The 20,273-nt window shown below is 37.1% G+C and overlaps 1 protein-coding gene across 10 annotated transcripts in view; it reads left to right on the top strand.

The window, feature by feature from the left end:
* The window catches only part of ANKRD28 (ankyrin repeat domain 28), a 196,668-nt gene that overhangs the window by 173,061 nt on the left and 3,334 nt on the right, over nt 1-20,273 (top strand). For 9 of the 10 annotated variants that reach the window (XM_049628833.1, XM_049628829.1, XM_049628830.1 and 6 more), the window contains 9 exons: nt 2,781-2,868; nt 3,099-3,216; nt 3,785-4,004; nt 9,866-9,953; nt 10,042-10,125; nt 10,741-10,886; nt 11,490-11,572; nt 12,056-12,138; nt 13,215-13,306. In XM_049628833.1, the coding sequence (XP_049484790.1) occupies nt 2,781-2,868; nt 3,099-3,216; nt 3,785-4,004; nt 9,866-9,953; nt 10,042-10,125; nt 10,741-10,886; nt 11,490-11,572; nt 12,056-12,138; nt 13,215-13,306 (1,002 nt within the window). Of the gene's footprint in view, nt 1-2,780; nt 2,869-3,098; nt 3,217-3,784; nt 4,005-9,865; nt 9,954-10,041; nt 10,126-10,740; nt 10,887-11,489; nt 11,573-12,055; nt 12,139-13,214; nt 13,307-17,405; nt 19,786-20,273 lie in introns of those variants that run through there. The other variant, XM_049628831.1, reaches the window with a different exon arrangement.

Below are 20,273 nucleotides of genomic sequence, written 5' to 3'. Positions count from 1 at the left end.
CCCTCTCTCTACCCCTTCTCCTCTCTCTCTCTTTCTCTTTGAAAAATAAAAGCATTTAAAAAATTAAAAACTAAATACATAAATATAAAAATAAATAAAACTAACTTAAAAAAGGGTAGGAGGTGCCTGGGTGGCTCAGTTGGTTAAGTGTCTGACTCTTGATTTCAGCTCAGGTCATGATCTCACAGTCGTAAGATCAAGTCCTGCCTCAGGCTCTACACTGACAGCACAGAACCTGCTTGGGATTCTCTCTCTTTCTCTTTCGCTCTCTCTTTCTGCCCCTCCCCTGCTTGTGCTCTCTCACATTCTCTCTCTCTCTCTCTCTCTCTCTCTCTCTCTCAAAATAAATAGACTTAAAAGAATAAAACGAATAAGACTGGAAGGAATCCTAGCCAAGTATTTTTTTTTCACCCCCCACTACTGAATTTTGCAGAGGATTTAATTTACCTTAAAACCTTACTATTTTCTTCTTTATATGATTAGATACATTTCACTTAGTCTATTTTTGTAGAGTGATTTTTAAGAACCACATTTTAATATGGGTTTTGAACTTTACTTCTAGTCCTTTAGGAAACTTGTCTTTTTGAAGACTAGGTAGGTAGGTGACACCCTCTGTTGCTCCAGAGCAGCCTTTCAGAAACTGTTAGATATTTAAGCAGGACTCAAAAACAAAAAATTTTTAAGTGGAATAAAACGCCTATAAATGTGTGTATATTGTTATATGGTAAGAATTAAGTCAAAATGCTGCCATTTTCTGTTATCTTATTCTGAAAAAGAATGAAGTTATATATCATTCTGCAACTTGAAAAATTATGCCGTAAGCACAGATCATTTGAAGAGCTGATTTAAAGCTTTTATGGAGTGGTTTGCACTCTTTATAGATAAATATTGAACCAAGACACTAGCCAGTCCCTCAGAAGTAGCTAACCAATGTCATATAGTCTATAAATTCTATCCAGTGAAACAGCTGCAGTTTACTGTTGGTGCCAACCTATTCAGTAAACACAAGCTTTGGTTCTACACATGTCTTTCAAATTAGGAGATTGCTAGGGAGTACCGTACTCATAAGTCATGAAGAGAACACTGTGATCTTTTATTTTTTTTCTGAAAGTGAGCCAGTTTTCTCCTACAGTGGTACTATGCTTGATATTTTAGATACTGAACTTAGAAAACACAAAAACTCCTCAGTAGCTGCTGTGTACTGAGTGCAAGCGAGTCACTTAAAGAAATGGTGGGCTGGAACACCTGGGTGGCTCAGTTGGTTGAGCATCCAACTCTTGATTTCAGCTCAGGTGATGATCCCAGGGTTGTGGGATCGAGCTCCTGATTGGGTTCTGAGCTGAGCATGGAGCTTGCTTAAGATTCTACTCCTATTCTATTCTATTCTATTCTCTCTCAAATAAATAAATAAATAGCAGTTAAAAAAATAAAGAAATGGTGGGTCAAACAATTTCCTCGACACATCCCCAGGTGGGATGCTTCAGTGACAGCTGTTATTGATTACTGTGAGAGTTGCTGGCTGAGTGTAGCATACAGATGTGGAGTGATGTTGTTACCACAAATCTTAATCACTATTAGAATTTAATATAGCTTTTAGAAGTTACTATAGAATATTAGGCACCTAGCTTGCTTTCACTAATTTGTCATTTCGAGGCGCTTGGGTGGCTCAGTTGTTTTAAACATCCGACTTTGACTCAGGTCATGATTTCGTGATCTGTGAGTTTGAGCCCCATGTAAGGCTCTGTGTTGACAGCTCAGAGCCTGGAGCCTGCTTTGGATTCTGTCTCCCTTTCTCTCTTCCCCTCCTACACTCCCAACGCGCGCGCGCATGCGCTTGCTCTCTCAAAAATAAACATTAAAAAATATTGTCATCTTTTAATTAGGAAGAATAGTGACAGATATTCCTTTTTTGCATCATTACGTGACTTACATATTTCTTTCAACTTCAGATTTTATTATATTATGGGAAGGACCTGAATTTTGCAGAGAATTTAATTTACCTTAAAAGCTTATTATTTTCTTTTGGTTACTTCTACTTTATACCGTTGCCCATTTTATGTATTTGGACATATAAATGCATTCTTTAGAGAGATCATTTTTTCTTTTATTGTATATGTATCAGTTGGAATTCTCATAGTACCCAACTAAAAGGTGGCATAAGTGACAAGAGTTTTAACCTCTTACATAAAATGTTCAGAGGTAGAGTCAGTTCCAGGATTGACTGATTCAGCAGTGGTACCAGAACTCTCTATTATTCTCTTGCCTTTGCAGTCATGGCACAGAATGGCTACTGCTTCTTTACGGTATCACCTCTAAAATCAGGAAAAGGAGGAGGACTTGTCATTATCAGGGATAAAAATATTTCCCAGAAGCCTTCAGACTTAGCATCTCAGTGGTCAGAACTGGATCAGCACTTATCTTGGAAGCTGTCATTGGCAGAGAACAGAGTTGTGATGGACTTGATCTAATCATGGTTTCATCCCTTGGCTGAAGGCATTCCCTTGACCACATTGCCACCACGAAAACCAGATAAAACGAGCGTTATAATACCAGGGCAGATGGTGAGGGATGGCTATGGCCATAATTAACCATGAGGAATTGATACCTGTAGTCAGTTTCACCAACAAAGGCAATATAAAACTTTGTATCTATATATTTTTCTCTTAGACTATTAAATTCAATGAAACTATCCCACAATTATATCCAGAAAATGTGCTCTATGATAGAAATTTTCTATTTTATCATTGTAATTACTGAAATTTTAAAATACCACTTTACAGCAACAAATGGTCATTCAGAGTGCTTACGGCTACTAATAGGAAATGCAGAACCACAGAATGCAGTCGACATTCAAGATGGAAATGGACAGTAAGTTTTAATAATTTTTAAATTATTTTTAAGATGTGTGTTAATCTTCATACTTTTAACCCTAAAAGTCTGTCACACTATGTAACTGAGTAACAACAAATACAGTTTTCTCACTTTAAGTATACTTTAGAAGTTGTATCACAAAAAGGCGTATTTAGAAAACAGGAGTTTTTTTTCATGGAGTAGTCTTAAGTTGTAACACTGAACCTATTATTACTCTTGTTGCTCAGGACTCCTCTGATGCTGTCTGTTCTCAACGGGCACACGGACTGTGTTTACTCACTGCTGAACAAAGGAGCAAATGTAGATGCCAAAGATAAATGGGGAAGGACAGCATTGCATAGAGGGGTAAGCAAAAATATTCCCATTGCCTTTCAAAAATTTCTTAGGATCTCCTTTTACCTAAAACTGAACTAGGCTATGTTTATTCTTCTTCATTAAATTTCTCCCAGATAGTCTTTACTCTTTCTTTTAGTATTATAGTTTTTGAGTGTGAATTTTAAACAGCTGTAAAACACAACTTAATCCAGGAAACAATAATGTTGGAACAAAATTTTAAAAACCTAAGACCTTAAGTAGAATTAATGTCAATTTTACTTTTTCTCATCACAACTATTTTCTTACACATTTTTGTCGTTTTCACCTTTGAAACCTTTCACCTTTTTACCTTGTTTTCACTGATTTATAAGTTCCTTTGTTCCTGTTTTTTGTAATATGTGTATTTTGACAAAGTTAATGCTTTAGATAAACTTTTAGGCAAATTTCAATAAAAATATTGAATTACTCAAAAAATGATAAATGCTTTGATTGATGGTAGAATATGGGAAATACGGACTTCAAAAGTTTTTAATTAGCAAAAATTGGCGTGTTACCCAAGATGACATATTCAACTACCTGCAAATAATTTTTCTTTCAGGCAGTTACAGGCCATGAAGAATGTGTAGATGCATTACTTCAACATGGTGCTAAGTGCTTATTTCGAGATAGCAGGGGCCGGACACCTATACACTTATCAGCTGCCTGTGGACACATTGGTGTTCTTGGAGCCCTTTTGCAGTCAGCAGCATCTGTGGATGCAAATCCAGCCATAGCAGACAATCATGGATATACAGCACTTCATTGGGCTTGCTACAATGGTTAAGTATACACATGCAAATCTACATTAAGTACCATTAATGCAACAAGTAGAGACAAGAAACTCTAGTATATAGCACTCTGATATTCATGAATATTTGTAAGGCAAAGCGTAAGATCGGTAGGAAGCATAGACGTCATCTACTACATAGTTCTAGCTTACTCCTATCCCTTGTCATGCTAAAGCCAAGACATTAGTTTGTCAAAGATCTTTTGAGATAAGCTTTCATTAAGTCTGAATTTTTTCTAAATCTTTGCTTCAACAGGTATTTTGCATTTTTAACATACTTTTATAACATGTGTGATGTCTTTTGTATAGTATGCTTGTAGTTTGATTATGTTCTTTTACTTTCTAAGTGCACTTGTGTTAGGCAAAAAAAGGTGGAGAAAATGAAACTGTATCACATTCTGAACTGAAATCTGTGCATGTTTTCAGAGCATATTGTGAGATAAGATCCTTATGTCAATAGTAACATGTATGCTCAACATTTTAAGGGAATAAAATTCTAGCAGATCACAGAAGTAGAAACTTCAGAAACTTCTATTGTTAACTTTGCTGCATAGATCCTTATGTCAATAGTAACATGTATGCTCAACATTTTAAGGGAATTAAATTCTAGCAGATCACAGAGGTAGAAACTTCAGAAACTTCTATTGTTAACTTTGCTGCATAGTTAGAACACACATACTTTTAGCTTCCTAGAGGCTCACAGCCAGATACTCCTTTTATAGGTAAGCTCACTTCACTCAGAGAAGTATAGAGCTATGTTTAAGGTATAACTGTTCAAAATGGAGTTTGGCTTATGAAATATCACTAAAATAAGTAATGAGGCATGTTGAGAGAGAATGATTTTTGCCTTGTGTAGGGCCACAGATTTGATCATGTTGTAAAATGCTAAGATACATGACATACATTCCAGACATCAGTTCTGTCAAATTTTGGGCTTTGGGCTTAGCCAGGGATATGAAGATTTTTATTTGTTTTGAATTTCATTGTAGCATTCAGATTACTATTAGTTGTCAGGAGCATACCTAGAAAAAACTAGTTCATAATCATAACAACTTTCCCTCAAAATGTTAAGAAAATAGGGGCGCCTGGGTGGCTTGGTCGGTTGAGCGTCCGACTTCGGCTCAGGTCATGATCTCATGGTCCGTGAGTTCGAGCCCCGCGTCGGGCTCTGTGCTGACAGCTCAGAGCCTGGAGCCTGCTTCCGATTCTGTGTCTCCCTCTCTCTCTGACCCTCCCCCGCTCATGCTCTGTCTCTCTCTGTCTCAAAAATAAATAAACGTTAAAAAAAAATTAAAAAAAAAATGTTAAGAAAATATAAATTGCCTCTTGATATAAATGTTGATGTGCTTAAAAAAGTAAGTATAGTATCTGTTCTAAAATTCAGCTGTCTGCTTTATGAGAGAGTTTAGGTTTCTCTCTTTCTGTACTGTGCTGCTTCATGGTTCTTCATTGGAGCCATTTTGAGGTTTTTTGTTTTTGTCTTGTTTTGTTTTTAACTTATTTTGAGAGAGATAAAGAACAAGGGAGGGAGGGAGAGAGAGAGAGAGAGAGAAAGAAAGAGAGAGAGAATCCCAAGCAGGCTCTGCACTGTCAGCACAAAGCCTGATGTGGGGCTCAAACTCACAAACTGTGAGATTATGACCTGAGCTGAAACCAAGAGTCAGATGTTTAACCTACTGAGCCACCCAGGCACCCCGTGCTGGAGCCATTTTGACAAATAATGTTATTGAGTTATGGTGAAAGAAGAGAAACCTGAATCTTGCAAAATTATAGTTTAAATGTTTTCATAAGTATTTTATAGATGCAGTATTTGAATGCTCATATTAATCCTTGTGCCAGAATTGAGAGTTCTAATCTTTTGCTGTGAGAAAGTTTTGATCTCTTCTTAAGGATTGTTCTGTGATTACTGTTGGGCATCCATCATCTCTGAGTACTGATGGTACCATCAAAACTTGAATAGTTCAATGTATTACTAATTCACAAGCTTAGTTTAGCCAGTTTCATTTTTACTGCCTCAGATCCCTAGCCAGAACAGTTTTGTTGAAGATTAAAACCTTTGGGATTTTAGATTCTCTTTTTCCCTTTTAACTCAGTAAAGTTGGTATTTAATGAGTAGAGTGAAGTGGCCAAATATTCAGGCTGAAGTCCAGAGTCAAAAAAGATACTGTATTTTGCCAATGGAATTTGTTTTTATGATGTAACTTGACATCTTCGCAAGTAGAGGAAAACCAAAACGATCTAATATAGTAGGGATACACCTTATGGATGTGAATTTTATTTAAGAAATGAAAGTGTTTTGAAGCAGACTTTTATTGCTTGATTTTTTTTTTTTAAACATATCAGAATTAACCATTGGAAAAATCACACAGTAAGCTATCTGTCCTCAGGCACAGTATTTAGTGTGAATACACTGCTGTAACTATCCTTTGGAGAGTTGCTATCTAGTACATTTCTTATCAGATCTTTATGAAGAACATGGTTTCCCTAAAGTGAGTTCCTGCTGTATTACTGCTGAATTTAGACTCTAAACATGTTGTGTACAAGAGACAAAATAGACAAAATTTTGCATGAGCTTCATGCCTGGTTGCCATTTAAGGATCATAACAGATGCGTCTAATTTCCAGACTGTAGCAAAATTGTGATGATTCTGAATTGAGCTGGAATGAATTAGATGTGTATTGGCTATATGCAATAAGAGACCATACAGACAGTCTAAAATTAATACCATATTTATAGCCAAAAGTCTATTTTATAGTTTGGTGTTCTGAGAGTAGAATATATAAAATGGTTTTACTTCTGCTAGTAATTATTGTATAGCTAAAAACAAAACTGGATGCACTCCAGTAGACCAGAAAACAACCTTTGTCTAAAAATTAAAATGGAATGATGACAAAGTATTACAAAAGAATTGGTTATACATGCTAAGTTTTAGAGTTCCAGATTTCCAGTTTATGTAGTCATTCAATCACAGGACACTCTTAAGGGTATTTATATTATCCTTTTGTTGCTTTTAAAAATTTATAAATTTTTGTGAAGCTCTATGTATCTTCAGAATATCCCTCTGAAACATGAAGAGACCAGTTTTCTCATCCTTCCATAAACAAGGACACAAAGTGATGAGTTTTCACCTTGATATGATTGCTGGAGATAATCCATAGCCCAGAACTCTGTCTTTGCAGTATGCAGTCTGCTCAGAGAGTGATTCTCAAACCTTTCAGTCTCAGGACCTGGGAGTTAGAGCTATTAATATTTACTATATTGGAAATGAGAACAGAAACTTAAGAATATTTATTAATTAAAGTAATCCATCAAATGTTAATATAAATAACATTTTATAAAAAACATTTATAATATAAATAACATTATAAAAACATAGTATAAAATAACAGTTTTATAAAAAATAACCTCTTTTCAAAACAAAAAAGAATTTTAGAAGAGTGGCAAATTTCTTTACAGGCTAGTTCAGAACACTAGTTATCAGTGGTACCCCAAGGTTCCCCAGACCCACACCTTGAGAACTGCTATCTAGGAAAATAGGAAACCCTTAAATCTATAATGGACAAATTTCCATGGCTACTTCTTGGTAATGAGTTGACATTTGGAGAGAATGAAAGCAAGGCTTCTCTGGGTGCCTGGGTGGCTCAGTCAGTTAAGCATCTGACTCTTGATTTTGACTCAGGTCAGAATCTCACAGTTCCTGATACTGAGCCCCCTACGATCCCCCCCCCTCCCCCACACACACACCCCCAGTGGCAGGCACTGCTGCTTGGGATTCTCTCTCTTCTTCACTCTCTGCCCCTCCCCCACTCATGCTCCCTCTCTCACTCTCAAAAATAAACATAGGGACACCTATGGGTGGCTCAGTGGGTTAAGTGTCCCACTCTTGGTTTCAGCTCAGGTCATGATCTCACGATTCATGGGTTTGAGCCCCAGGTCAGGCTCTGGGCTGACAGTGGAGAGCCTGCTTGGGATTCTCTGTCTCCTCCTCTCTGCCCCTCCCATGCTCGCTCTCGCGCTCTCTCTCTCTCTCTCTCTCTCTCTCTTTCTCTTTCTCTTTCTCTTTCTCTCTCAAAATAAGTAAAACATTTAAATTAAATAAAATTTAACTTAAATAAAAGCCTTCTCAACCTCAGCATTATTGGCATTGTGGGCCAGATAACTCTTTGTTGTGAGGGACTAACGTGTGGATTGAAGGTGTTTAGCAGCATCCCTAGCCTCTTTCCCACTGTATGCACTCCTTTACCCCATCCTCAGTTGTGGTGAGCAAAAATGTCTCTAGACATGATTAAATGTCTCCTGAAAGGCAAAATTGCTCCAGTTGGGAATCCCTGGATTAGAGAAAAGAACTGACAGAAGATGGAACAACTACAGATTTCCTAAAACATACTTTTATGGTAAAAACAGTTATAAGATAAAGGAAGATCTTGGGTGCCTGGCTGGCTCAGTTGGTAGAGCATGCAACTCTTGATCTTGGGGTTGTGAGTTCGAGCCCCACATTGGATGTAGAGATTACTTAAAAATAAAAAAAATATTTTGGGGCACCTGGGTGGCTCAGTTGGTTGAGCGTCTGACTTCAGCTCAGGTCATGATCTCACGGTTCGTGAGTTTGAGCCCTGTGTCAGGCTCTGTGCTGACAGCTCGGAGCCTGGAGCCTGCTTTGGATTCTGTGTCTCCCTCTCTCTGTCCCTCTCCCCCTCATGCTCTGTCTCTTTCTCTCAAAAATAAATAAATATTAAAAAAAATTTTTTTAATAAAAAAATAAATATTTTTTTAAAATAAAAAAGGATGCAACCTTTTATTGGCAGCAATTAGTACAGCAGTTGGGGTATTTTAAAACTAAAACCCTGCTTTGAAAATTGGGTAAAGAAAATCTGAGGTTTGGGTTTTTCCTTGTCTTCAAAGTTGCTATTAAAAAGTGTGAGCCTGAAATCTAGCAGTAATCCATATACTTGTCCTTCAGCCCAGCAGTATCATTTCTAGGAAATTGTCCTACAAAATTGTCCTACAAATTTTTTTTTTTTTTTTTTAAGTACTGGAATGTTTCATTTACAGTATTGTTGGTACTATAACAAAAACAAACCAGCAGTCAAAATACATAATTAGAAATTAGATCATTTATGATAGACTTTAATACTGTGAAGTTTTTCTAAACATTGAAGAATACAATTTCTTTATATGCTACTTTGGAAGGATGTATACAATTTATTAAGTGAAAAACAAGTTGCAGAATTAAAAATTTACATAAAAGTTTTAAAAAGAAGTGCATGTTTATGTGCATGTAGTTGTATATGCCTAGAAATTTTCTGGAAGTGTTAAGATAATAGTATTACAGTCTAGAAAGTGGAACTGGAGTTGGGGGTAGGGATAGGGGCATGTACTTTTTCCCTCCAGACACTTCTGTAGTATTTGAGATTTTATCATTAGCTCATTAGTAAAATCAGAAAATATTTAAATTTTGAAGTTAATTATGCTGTATAAATATGTTAATTTTAAAGTTCTATTATGCTATAGAAATATGACTTTAAAAATGACTGGAACTAGTTACTATGAAAAAGATAATGAGACTAATTTTTTTCCCCATAAAACAAACATTTGTTTTGTCAGTTTATTACTGCTTATAGCAGTTAATAAACTGCTATAAAATTATAAGAAGCTTCTGAATTTCAGGTCTTGAGGTTGTGCTTTGGATTTCAAACTCCTAGAAATGTGATGTTTAACATATTCATTGAACTCTAGTTATTTTAAATCCATGTAAAGTTTTTTCTTATCTGTGTTAGGGATGTGTGGGTGTATATGTGGGCACTTCAGTATCTTTTTTGGATTTTAATATCCAATTCTCATTTACTTATTTAGGTCATGAGACATGTGTAGAACTCCTTTTAGAACAGGAAGTTTTCCAGAAAATGGAGGGAAATGCTTTCAGTCCTTTGCATTGTGCCGTGTAAGTAAAGGCAGATGAATCACATTTGTTCTTAACTATTTACGAAGTGCACCATCGCTGTGAGTGACCACTGTGCTACCTTACACAGGATAAATGACAACGAAGGTGCTGCTGAAATGTTAATCGATACATTAGGTGCCAGCATCGTGAGCGCCACAGATTCAAAAGGAAGGTAGGAACTTCACTGTGTAGGAAATAGTTTGATTTGCAATAGGAAAAAATTTTAGCTACTAGTGTGGAAGAATTTGTAGAGAACCCTTTATTAACTAAAAGCTGATTTTTATATTTGCAAGTATTAATTATAAAATCTTAACTATGTGCTCATTATAAAAGACTTTCTTATTTTTATTATGATTTTTAGCCAGTCTTCCTCTTTAAAACTTTAAAATATAAAGATTTCCCTTTTTTTAAAGGTATGTTTATTACCCAGAGGTTATTGTTAATAAAGTTAGCAGCTTTCTAAATAGGAATAAAGACTGAAGGAAAGTCCAGTGGTTGCAATGGGTGGCAATACTGGGTCAGGATTTATTTCCTTTATTTCTTTAATGATGTAATTTTTTTAACAGTTTTATGTTATATTAGATTAAGGGCCTTTTACATTATCAGAAATACAAATTACTCTGTTAGAAATTAGTAAGCTCCAGTAAACCTATTTGTATCCACGCAATGATTTTATAGCCTAATATGTAAACCCTTGAAAATTGCTTATCATAAATTCAGGAATAATTTTTTCGAGAGTATACAACCTACAGATTTAGTGAAGTCTTCCCATTTCTTTGCATTACAGAACCCCTCTCCATGCGGCCGCCTTCACAGACCACGTAGAGTGTTTACAGCTGCTGCTCAGCCATAATGCTCAAGTCAATTCTGTGGACTCTTCTGGGAAAACACCTCTCATGATGGCCGCAGAAAATGGACAGACAAATACAGTTGGTAAAGAAAGTGGTTAAGGCTTTTATTATTATAATGCTATGTTGCTTATGTATGTTTAACTTATGGAAAACTTAGATCTCAAACCTTCTGATTCTATTGAATCTGCCAGTTTTCTCCCCACCCTTGAGCTTTAAACCTTTATTAACCAGCTTTCAGCCCACATTTTTATCTAGGGCCACAATGTTTTCATTTGCCCTTACTAACTGAACAGTCCACTGTGGCAAGGCAGTATAGAATAGAGGTTAAGACACTGACTCTGGAGTTAGATGGACTGCATGTGAGTCTTAGCTCTGCCAATTAAATGACCTTATGCCTCAATTTTTTAATTTTTAAAGTTGAGAAAAATAACAGGGGCCTACTTTGTAGAGTTACTGGAGAATATGAATCCAGGGCACTAAACTCTCACAGTTAGTTGCTGTTGTGTCTGTGCCTTAGACAGTAATGTGACCATATAGTGTGTACATTGTATATTACAGTATTTTTCTTGTCCTTAAACTTTCACTAGAGGGATATTTTTGCTTTGTATCTTTCTCTATAGTGAGTTTATTAGTAATCCAAGATATGTATTCATAAACATAAGATTTGATGCAATTTTCCTCCCAGAGATGCTGGTTAGCAGTGCTAGTGCAGATCTGACTTTACAAGATAACAGTAAAAACACCGCCCTCCATTTGGCTTGCAGCAAGGTAGGTACTCATTTTAAGGATATGTTTTCATTGTTAATATCAACAATGGCATTTAAAATTTTTCCATTTCACTAAAGTGAACAGAGCTAGAGATCGAACCTCTGTAATGATCTGTAACCTCTTTAACCTCTGTAATGATATCTCTGACTGACATCAAATTTCTTGAGAAAAAAAAGAAAATATTGTATTAGTCACCCTGATATATGAAAGTCTCCAGTGGGCCAAGTAAGTTTTGGAGTATAAGCCTAAATGTAATTATTATCTTCCTTTAATCTCTCCAATCTTAAATATTCTTGTCCTCTGCCCTAAGCCTACTCCACCAACACATGTTGGACAAATATTTAAGGCATAATTAGCCAAGAAAATTCATGGCATTTATATGGTGATGTACATATTGTATGGACTAGAGTTGAGGTTTACTGTATTTGTAAATTTATCTTTAATGATACCTACGTTTTTAAAAGTTATTTGCCATAATTTTAGGGTCATGAAACTAGTGCCTTGTTAATACTGGAAAAGATAACAGATAGAAACCTCATCAATGCAACCAATGCAGCCTTGCAAACGTGAGTATTTTCACGTCTGGTATAAACCTTGTGACCTAGAATTATAAAAATGATTAATAGTTATTTTTTTTCTAACATGGGACTGTTGGCATCAGTCTCAGTCACAGAAGCAGTTAAAAAGTAGAGTATCATTTTTATAATTGACAAAATTCATTTCTAAAGTCATCACAATTAAAAGGCTTATCATTTTAAAAGTTTTTGGACTGAAACTTTATAATGGAAAATACTGTGGATTTTTTTTTTCTTGATCTGATTACCCATAATTTTATGAAGAAAAGTAATACTATTCTGTGTGTTTTATGGAAATGAACCGGAATGATATGTTATTTGACACCAGCAGTATATGAGGTAAAAGCTTTACATGTGTCTGTAAACTAGAGAGATTTCAGAAAGAATCAAGTTCTTAATGTGAGCAGCCATCTTTCAAGTGACTGCTTAAGTCTTAGACATACATCTCCCATGTTTCTCTTCTAATTTCTGTTTGCTATTCTACTTTGAGTCTTGGTAAAAACAACAACAACAACAACAACAAATTCATAATACTGGTTCCCATTCACATATCAGCCATATCTCTTGAGGTTCTAGAAACTAGTTATGGAACCTGTAAATTACTTTCAAAGCCTATTGGAATTTGTGCTATTGCAATTTATGACTTTTATTGTATATTCTATTATATGCATTTGCCAACTTCATTTCTCAAAACAACCACTTAAGAATGCAGTTTAGTTAGTAAAATCTTTTTAAACATTGAGTCTTAGAAGGAAACAAGAGGTATTGGTAAAAGTGAATTGCTGGTGAGGCCCAGGGTTGTGCTTATGCACATTGGCAAGATTTGACAGTGTACTCCGCACGCTGATTTTTTTGTCCCCCATTACCATCTTTATTGCTGTTAGGACTGGGTGCCTCAATTTTGTATCTCTGGGTCATCATAACTTTGCAAAAGTGCTCCTCAACAACCAGGATTGAGAGAGAGAGAGAGACAGAAAGAGAGAGAGAGAGAGAGGGAGAATGTGCGCGCATGCACATGCAAGGCCTTGTACCTATTTGTGTGTACATATATACATTTTTTCCTCTAGACCTCTGCATGTTGCTGCCCGAAATGGGCTAACGATGGTGGTTCAGGAACTTTTGGGGAAAGGAGCAAGTGTGCTTGCAGTAGATGAAAATGGTAAGTAGGTTCTGTATTTTCTTTCCTTAAACTGTATTTTACTAGAAGCTCTTATCTTTTGATCCATATTTGAAGTAAAGTAAATGTGGATATTTTTTATTGGTCACAGAGAACAGCTGAAATTAATATTGAATAGTACTTTGTGGCAAAAGGAATAAGGGCAAGAAAAATAAGAAAAGTCTGTCTAACAGATGAACTTCGGAATTTCACTAACTTTGGTTTAGTGTTACCACCTTTGTTCATCTTAGTATTCAAAGAATTTGTTCTGTCAACAAATACTTACCAAGGCCCTAAAGTTAATCTTCCTACTAACTCATTAGATCCTATCCCCTTTTGCCTACTTGAGACTATCACTTTAGCAATTCTTCACTTTGTGTCCTGCAATAAGGACCTTTTGTAGGAGTCTTCCTAGATTATTCCCATCAGTATATAAACATTATTTCCCTCATCTTAAAAAATCTTCCTTTAATTTACTTCTGCAGCTACTGCCATATTTCTCTTCCTCTTTGCAGCAGAATTACTCAAGTGTTGGCTTTCTGCTATCCCCATTTCCTCTCCTCCTTCATTCTCTCCTATGGGCCCTCCGGTCAGACCTTTGCCCCTACCACACCGGTAAACTGTCTCAAGATCACCAGTGACATCAGAGTTTGGCATAACTGATTATGCCTTTCTCTTTTTCTTTTCTTTTTTTTATAGGAATAAGGGTTTTAATAGGGAATTAAAAATAGACAGGAATAAGGGACTAACTGGGGATGTGAAGGTTGCAATCTGCCATGCAAGTGTCTGTGGCAAATAATCCAAAGAGTCTCCATATTTCCCTTTATACTGCACACAGTTACATGGATAAATAGGTACAGATTACTTTAGGTCAGGGTAAGAGGGAGATTACAGGGGTGCCTAGGTGGCTCAGTTTAGTGTCTGACTTTGGCTCAGGTCTTGATCTCATGGTTTGTGGGTTTGAGCCCCGCATTGGGCTCTGTGCTGACAGGTCAGAGCCTGAATTCTGCTTCGGATTCTGTTTCTCTCTCTCTCTCTCTCTCTCTCTCTCTCTCTCTCTCTCTCTCTCTGCCCCTCTCCCACTCACACCTGTCTCAAAAAAAAAAAAAAGTTAAAAAAAAAAAAAAAAAAAGGGAGGGGCGCCTGGGTGGCTCAATCGGTTAAGCGCCTGACTTCAGCTCAGGTCACGATCTCACAGTCCGTGAGTTCGAGCCCCACGTCGGGCCCTGGGCTGATGGCTCAGAGCCTGGAGCCTGCTTCTGATTCTGTGTCTCTCTCTCTCTCTCTGCCCCTCCCCCGTTCATGCTCTGTCTCTCTCTCTGTCTCAAAAATAAATAAACGTTAAAAAAAAAAAAATTTAAAAAAAAAAAGATTATAGTATCCTTCTTTAGGTGAACACAGTCTGCCTTCATCCACAAATACATGGTTCCTTGAATTAATAACCAGGTGAGGGTTTGTAATTTGGTATTTTGATGGTTGGATTAAATAACCAGATTCAGTGGAACCAAAATTTTTAATTTTTTATTTTATTTTATATTGAGGCATAACTAACATGCAATATTAATGTTAATTTCAGGTATATACTTTTTTCTTAAAACTCTTCTTTACTTGGCTTTCAGGACTTCATACTTCCTTGGGGTTTGTCGTATGTTACTAGCTACTCCTTCTCAATTTCTTTTGTGGAGTTTCTCCCTCTTGTGCCCAGTTTCTTAATATTGGAGGGCTCTAGGACTCAGTCCTTGGTTCTTTTTCCTTTCCCTATCTACTTCCAGTCATTTGGTTCTGGATACTACCTACATGCTGAGAATTTCTGGATTTGTATCTGTAGCCCAGACCTCTCATAATCTCTGTGGAGATATGATCCATTTGCAGATCCAGCTGCCTAATTGACAGTACTGTATGGATGTCTAATAAACAGCTCAAGCCTAACCTGCTCAGAAGTTAACTGATTCTCCTTTTCCCTGCCAAGCCCCTTCTCCCCACAGCCACCTGATCTTAGTCGATGACAATTCTCATCCTTATAGATGCTCAGGACAAAAACCTGGAGTCATCCTTGACTTCTCTCTCTCTCACCTAGTGTAGTGTCCTTCATATACTATTGATCTACCTCCAAAAAAGGCCCACTTTTTTCTCTTCTATTCTTACCACCCTGGCCTGGATCCTTTTAAAATATGTGAGAGTCTTCACTTATAATGATCTACAAGGCCCTACATGACTAGTCCGTGGCCATATTATCTCTCTGACCTCATCTCCTGCTCTTCCTTCTCTCACTCCATTCTGCCATGCCAGCCCCTCTGCACACCAGGAATGTACACGCATTGTGATCTTTGTTCTGGCTATTTTCTCTGCCTGGAACACTCTGTCCCCACTCAGTCTTTGACTAAGTCCCTCACCTGTTTCAAATCTTTACTCAAGTTTTATCTTCTCATTGAAGCCTATCCTGAACCCCATCTGTACTGCAACCTGCTATAGACAGCTACCATAGCATGCTTAGTCCTGGTTAACATGCTCTATTCTTTCCTCTTCCTTTTTTCCATAGAGCTTATCTTCTAATATATTGTATATGACTTACTTTTTTATTATGTTGACTGTGTGTCTCCCCACTAGAATGAACATAAGATAAGCTCCATGGGGACAGGGAATCTATATCATTTGCATTCATTGTTACATTCTGAGTGCTGAGGTGAGTGCCTGGATATAGTGATTATTTGTTGGGTGAGTGATTGTGCCAGGCACTGTACTCAATTCTGAAGATAACGATGTAGAATAAGACCGTCTACTTCCTTGAATGAAGTATAAACAGGCTGTTAGAGTGCCCTGGAAGTGGTTCGTTTGGAATAAACTTAAAATGCAATGCAAACACTTAAGAGAATCTTTAGACTCTTGCAGGATCAGGAAAGGCATCCCCAAAAAGCAACTTATAAGCCAAAATCCAAAGGACAAGTAAAAAAAGTAGGGAGAGAGTGACATGTTTAAAAATCTAACAGAAGACACCAACTATTGGAGTACACCAGAGTCTCTTAGATCAAGTGGCAAAAAGGATCTGTGCACTAGGAAATTAGCAGTTAGTCTGCTAGATTAGAATGGGAAAACAAATTAACATTTATAGTTGAGATAAGGTAGTGACCAGAATTATGGTAGAAGCACTGGAGATGAAAAAATGTAACTGTTTCTAGAGATCTTATGATGGGACTCACAGGGACTGTGTGAGGGAAGAGGTCTCACACCACCTACCTTCGAGTGCTGTGTAGATGGAAGTGCTGTTGTTTAAGATTAGAAAGTAGGAGGAAGAGCTAGAGCTAGACTCCCAAGTGGATAATGGGACATAGGGATCTGGAGCCCAAAAGCAAGATCTAGATTGGACATAGAGATGTGGGAATCATAAGTGTATGTAGTCATGAAATCCAAAGAAGTGAATGCTCTCACCTATAAATTCAGACCTACATAGCTTTTTTTTCATTTATGTTAATTTATTCTTGAGAGAGACAGAGACAGAGAGAGAGACAGAGCACAAACAGGAGAGGAGCAGAGCAAGACAGGGACACAGAATCCGAAGCAGGCTCCAGGCTCTGAGCTGTCAGCACAGAGCCCGATGCAGGGCACGAACCCACAAGGCATGAGATCACGACCTGAGCCAAAGTCGGATGCTCAACCGACTGAGCCACCCAGGCACCCCAGACTTACATAGCTTTAAAATAAATTTTCATTATCAGTAAATTACATTTCTGGAAATATAGCTACTATATATAGTTTAAAATGAGGAGCCTAAAATGCTAACCGTACATGTTTGGCCACATTGTGAGACTCTGAATCAATAGCTAACATTCAAATCTTTGTTGATCATTTTGAAGATTCTATATATATTTTTTCCTTATAAAGAAATACAGGGGATAATATAACATAATAATGAAGGTCACCTATGACCACCTGGGTATCTTCTAACACACTTTGCAATGTGAAATAGTAATCATGGTCCAAAGTTGATATGTCATAGCAATATATTTCCATGGATTTTCTGGAGGAAGCGCAATGTTTTATACTTGCATGGGATAAATTAGACCCTCGTCCTCAGGCAGTTTACTTCTCTTACTTTTCTCTTTAGCTGACCATATCAACTCCATGCAGATGAGAGGAGCCTGGTTTTCATCATATTCCAGCTATAAAACACTCCTGAGATGCTCTTCTCCCCCAATCCCTACTCATCCAAGGGATCATGGCCTATCTAATGGGTCACTCTGACTACAATACAATAGGTACCTTCAGACTTTCAGCAGAGCCCTTGAAAGAAGTATGGGCATTGAAGCACTCTCCTACACATTTTGAGTAAACAGGGTTTAATTTAAAAATGCACATGTGGGGTGCCTGGGTGGCTTAGTCAGTGAAGCTTCCAACTTTGACTCAGGTCATAATCTTACAGTTTGTGGTTCAAACCCCGCATCAGGCTCCGTGCTGACAGCTCAGAGCCTGGAGCCTGCTTTGGATACTGTGTCTCCCTCTCTCTCTGCCCCTCCCCCGCTCACACTCTGTCTCTCTCAAAAATAAATAAGTATTTAAAAAAAAATTTTTTTTTTTTTTTTAATTTGAAAATGCACACGCTTCAGTCACTCCTGCCAAGCTTGTAGGGGCACCAGCTGTTCCCTTCAGCCCTTGACAAAGGGAAGATTTATGAAGGGGAAAAAACAACTTTTTTTTTCTGAAGGCTAATACAGCACGGATAAAAATATATAGGAGATCTGGAAACCACCAAATGCCAGTAGTTAGAATGGATAACTAAACCATGGTATAATCACAATAGTGGAATGTATAACAGTGAAAATGGTATATACTATATACAATACCATGGATAAATCTCACAGACGTAATGTTAAGCAAAAGAATCAAGGTATAAACTAATATATACTGTGTGATTCCATTTATATTGAGTTCAAAAAAAGTCTAAACTATAGTGTTTATGAATACAACTAGAAAGGAAAGCATAGCCATGTTTATTACTACATCAGGTATTTATTACCACATCAGGTGTTTATTACCAAATCAGGATAGTGGTTACCTTTGTGAAAAAGAAGAAGGGTAGTGATTAGTAAGGAACATGGGGTCTCCTGGTATGCTGAGAATATTCTTTCTTAATCTGGATGGTGGTTACATGAATGTTTTTTTATAAATCATTTAGCTATTTAAAAAACAAATACAAGGGGTGCCTGGGTGGCTCAGTCGGTTAGGCGTCTGACTTCGGCTCAGGTCATGATCTCACAGCTCGTGAGTTCAAGCCCCGTATCGGGCTCTGTGCTGACAGCTCAGAGCCTGGAGCCTGCTTCTCATCCTGCGTCTCCCTCTCTTTCTGCCCCTCCCCCGCTTGTGCTCTGTCTCTCTCTGTCTCTCAAAAGTGAATAAATGTTAAAAAAAATTTTTTTTAATAAAAAAAAATAAAAAAATAAAAAACAAATACGAGTTTACAAAATATATACAGCTGGCCCTTGAACAACATAGGTTTGAACCACATGTCATTTAAAAACATGGATTTTTTACAGTACTATAAATGTATTTTCTTAGGACTTTTTTCTCTAGCTTACTTTCTTATAAGAATACAGTTTATAGTACATATAACATACAAAATATGTGTTGATTAACTGTTATGTGTTATGGGTAAGGCTTCCAGTCAACGGTAGACTATTCAGAGTTACGTTTTGGGATGTCAAAAGTTACACACAAATTTTTGGGGTACATGGGTGGCTCAGTTGGTTAAGTGTCCAACTCTTGATTTCGGCTCAGGTCATGATCTCACAGTTCATGAGTTCCCAGCCCCGCGTCAGGCTCTGCATTGACAGCGCAGAGCCTGCTTGGAATTCTCTCTCTCCCTCTCTCTTCCCCTCCCTCGTGTTCTTGCTCTCTCTCAAAATTTTTTTAAAAAGTTACAGATTTTCAACTATGCAGGGGTCAATGCCCCTAGCTTCCCACCACATTGTTCAAGGGTCAGCTTGTACATATATGAGTATGAAAGCTAAAACATGAGTGTATATAGTAATAGGGAAAACTGTGTCCAAATGTGCAACAAAAATGAAGCTGTATATTAAAACTTTAAGACATTTGCTGCTAAAGTTCCATATGGGGTGATCTAAACTGAGCATCATATTGTGTGCTCTCCCCATCTTCTCTTTCACTTCATCCTCAGGGTCTTGTACCAGCCGGGGTACCAAATGTTTACTTACTCAGTTTGTTGATACTTTGCAGTGCCTTAAGGCTAAGCTTAGTCAGTCTTCTAACGAAAGAAACAGTTGAAAGCAAAACATTTGTTTTGGCTTAGGAGTTTTTAAAGTTTACCTGTTTTGGGGCGCCTGGTTAGCTCAGTCAGCTAAGCATCCAACTTCTTGGTTTTGACTTAGGTCATGATCTCAGTTCATGGGTTCAAGCCCTAGGTAGGGCTCCACACTGACAGCATAGGGTCTGCTTGGGATTTTCTCTCTCTCTCTCTCAAAATAAATACATTAAAAATAATAATAATAAAGTTTACCAAAAAGTTGATCGATAGCCAACTGTCTTTCATTCAATACACATCTTTGGGCACCTGCTCAGTGCCTCATTCATGAATGTGTACACTTTTAGATTTCTCAGCATGTAAACTCTTAAGTAACTATAAATTAATGATTAAGATTCTTCCGGCATTCTGAAGGAAGCTTTATCAGTCTGAGGTGTTCTTGTTTTTGTTTTTGTTTTTGTTTTTGTTTTTAAATTCTAGCTCAGTATCTTCTGTGAACTCAGGTGGATATGGTTTAAGTTTTGGGATCTTGAAGCAATCACCATCTCCGGGCCTCAGTTTCTTTCCTCTTCTGTAACATAACTAAGGTCTCCTCTCATACTAGATTTCTATGACTTTTCTCTTTTCTACTGAGTGGAAATTTTCTAAATCGTTTTAAACAAACAGTTCATTATAAACCAGGTAATTTAAAACATGTCTGAAATTGAAGGCCATTTG

The sequence above is a fragment of the Panthera uncia genome, chromosome C2 (genome assembly GCF_023721935.1).
Source record: "Panthera uncia isolate 11264 chromosome C2, Puncia_PCG_1.0, whole genome shotgun sequence".
NCBI lineage: Eukaryota > Metazoa > Chordata > Mammalia > Carnivora > Felidae > Panthera > Panthera uncia.
This window is presented reverse-complemented; position numbering and strand designations above follow the sequence as displayed.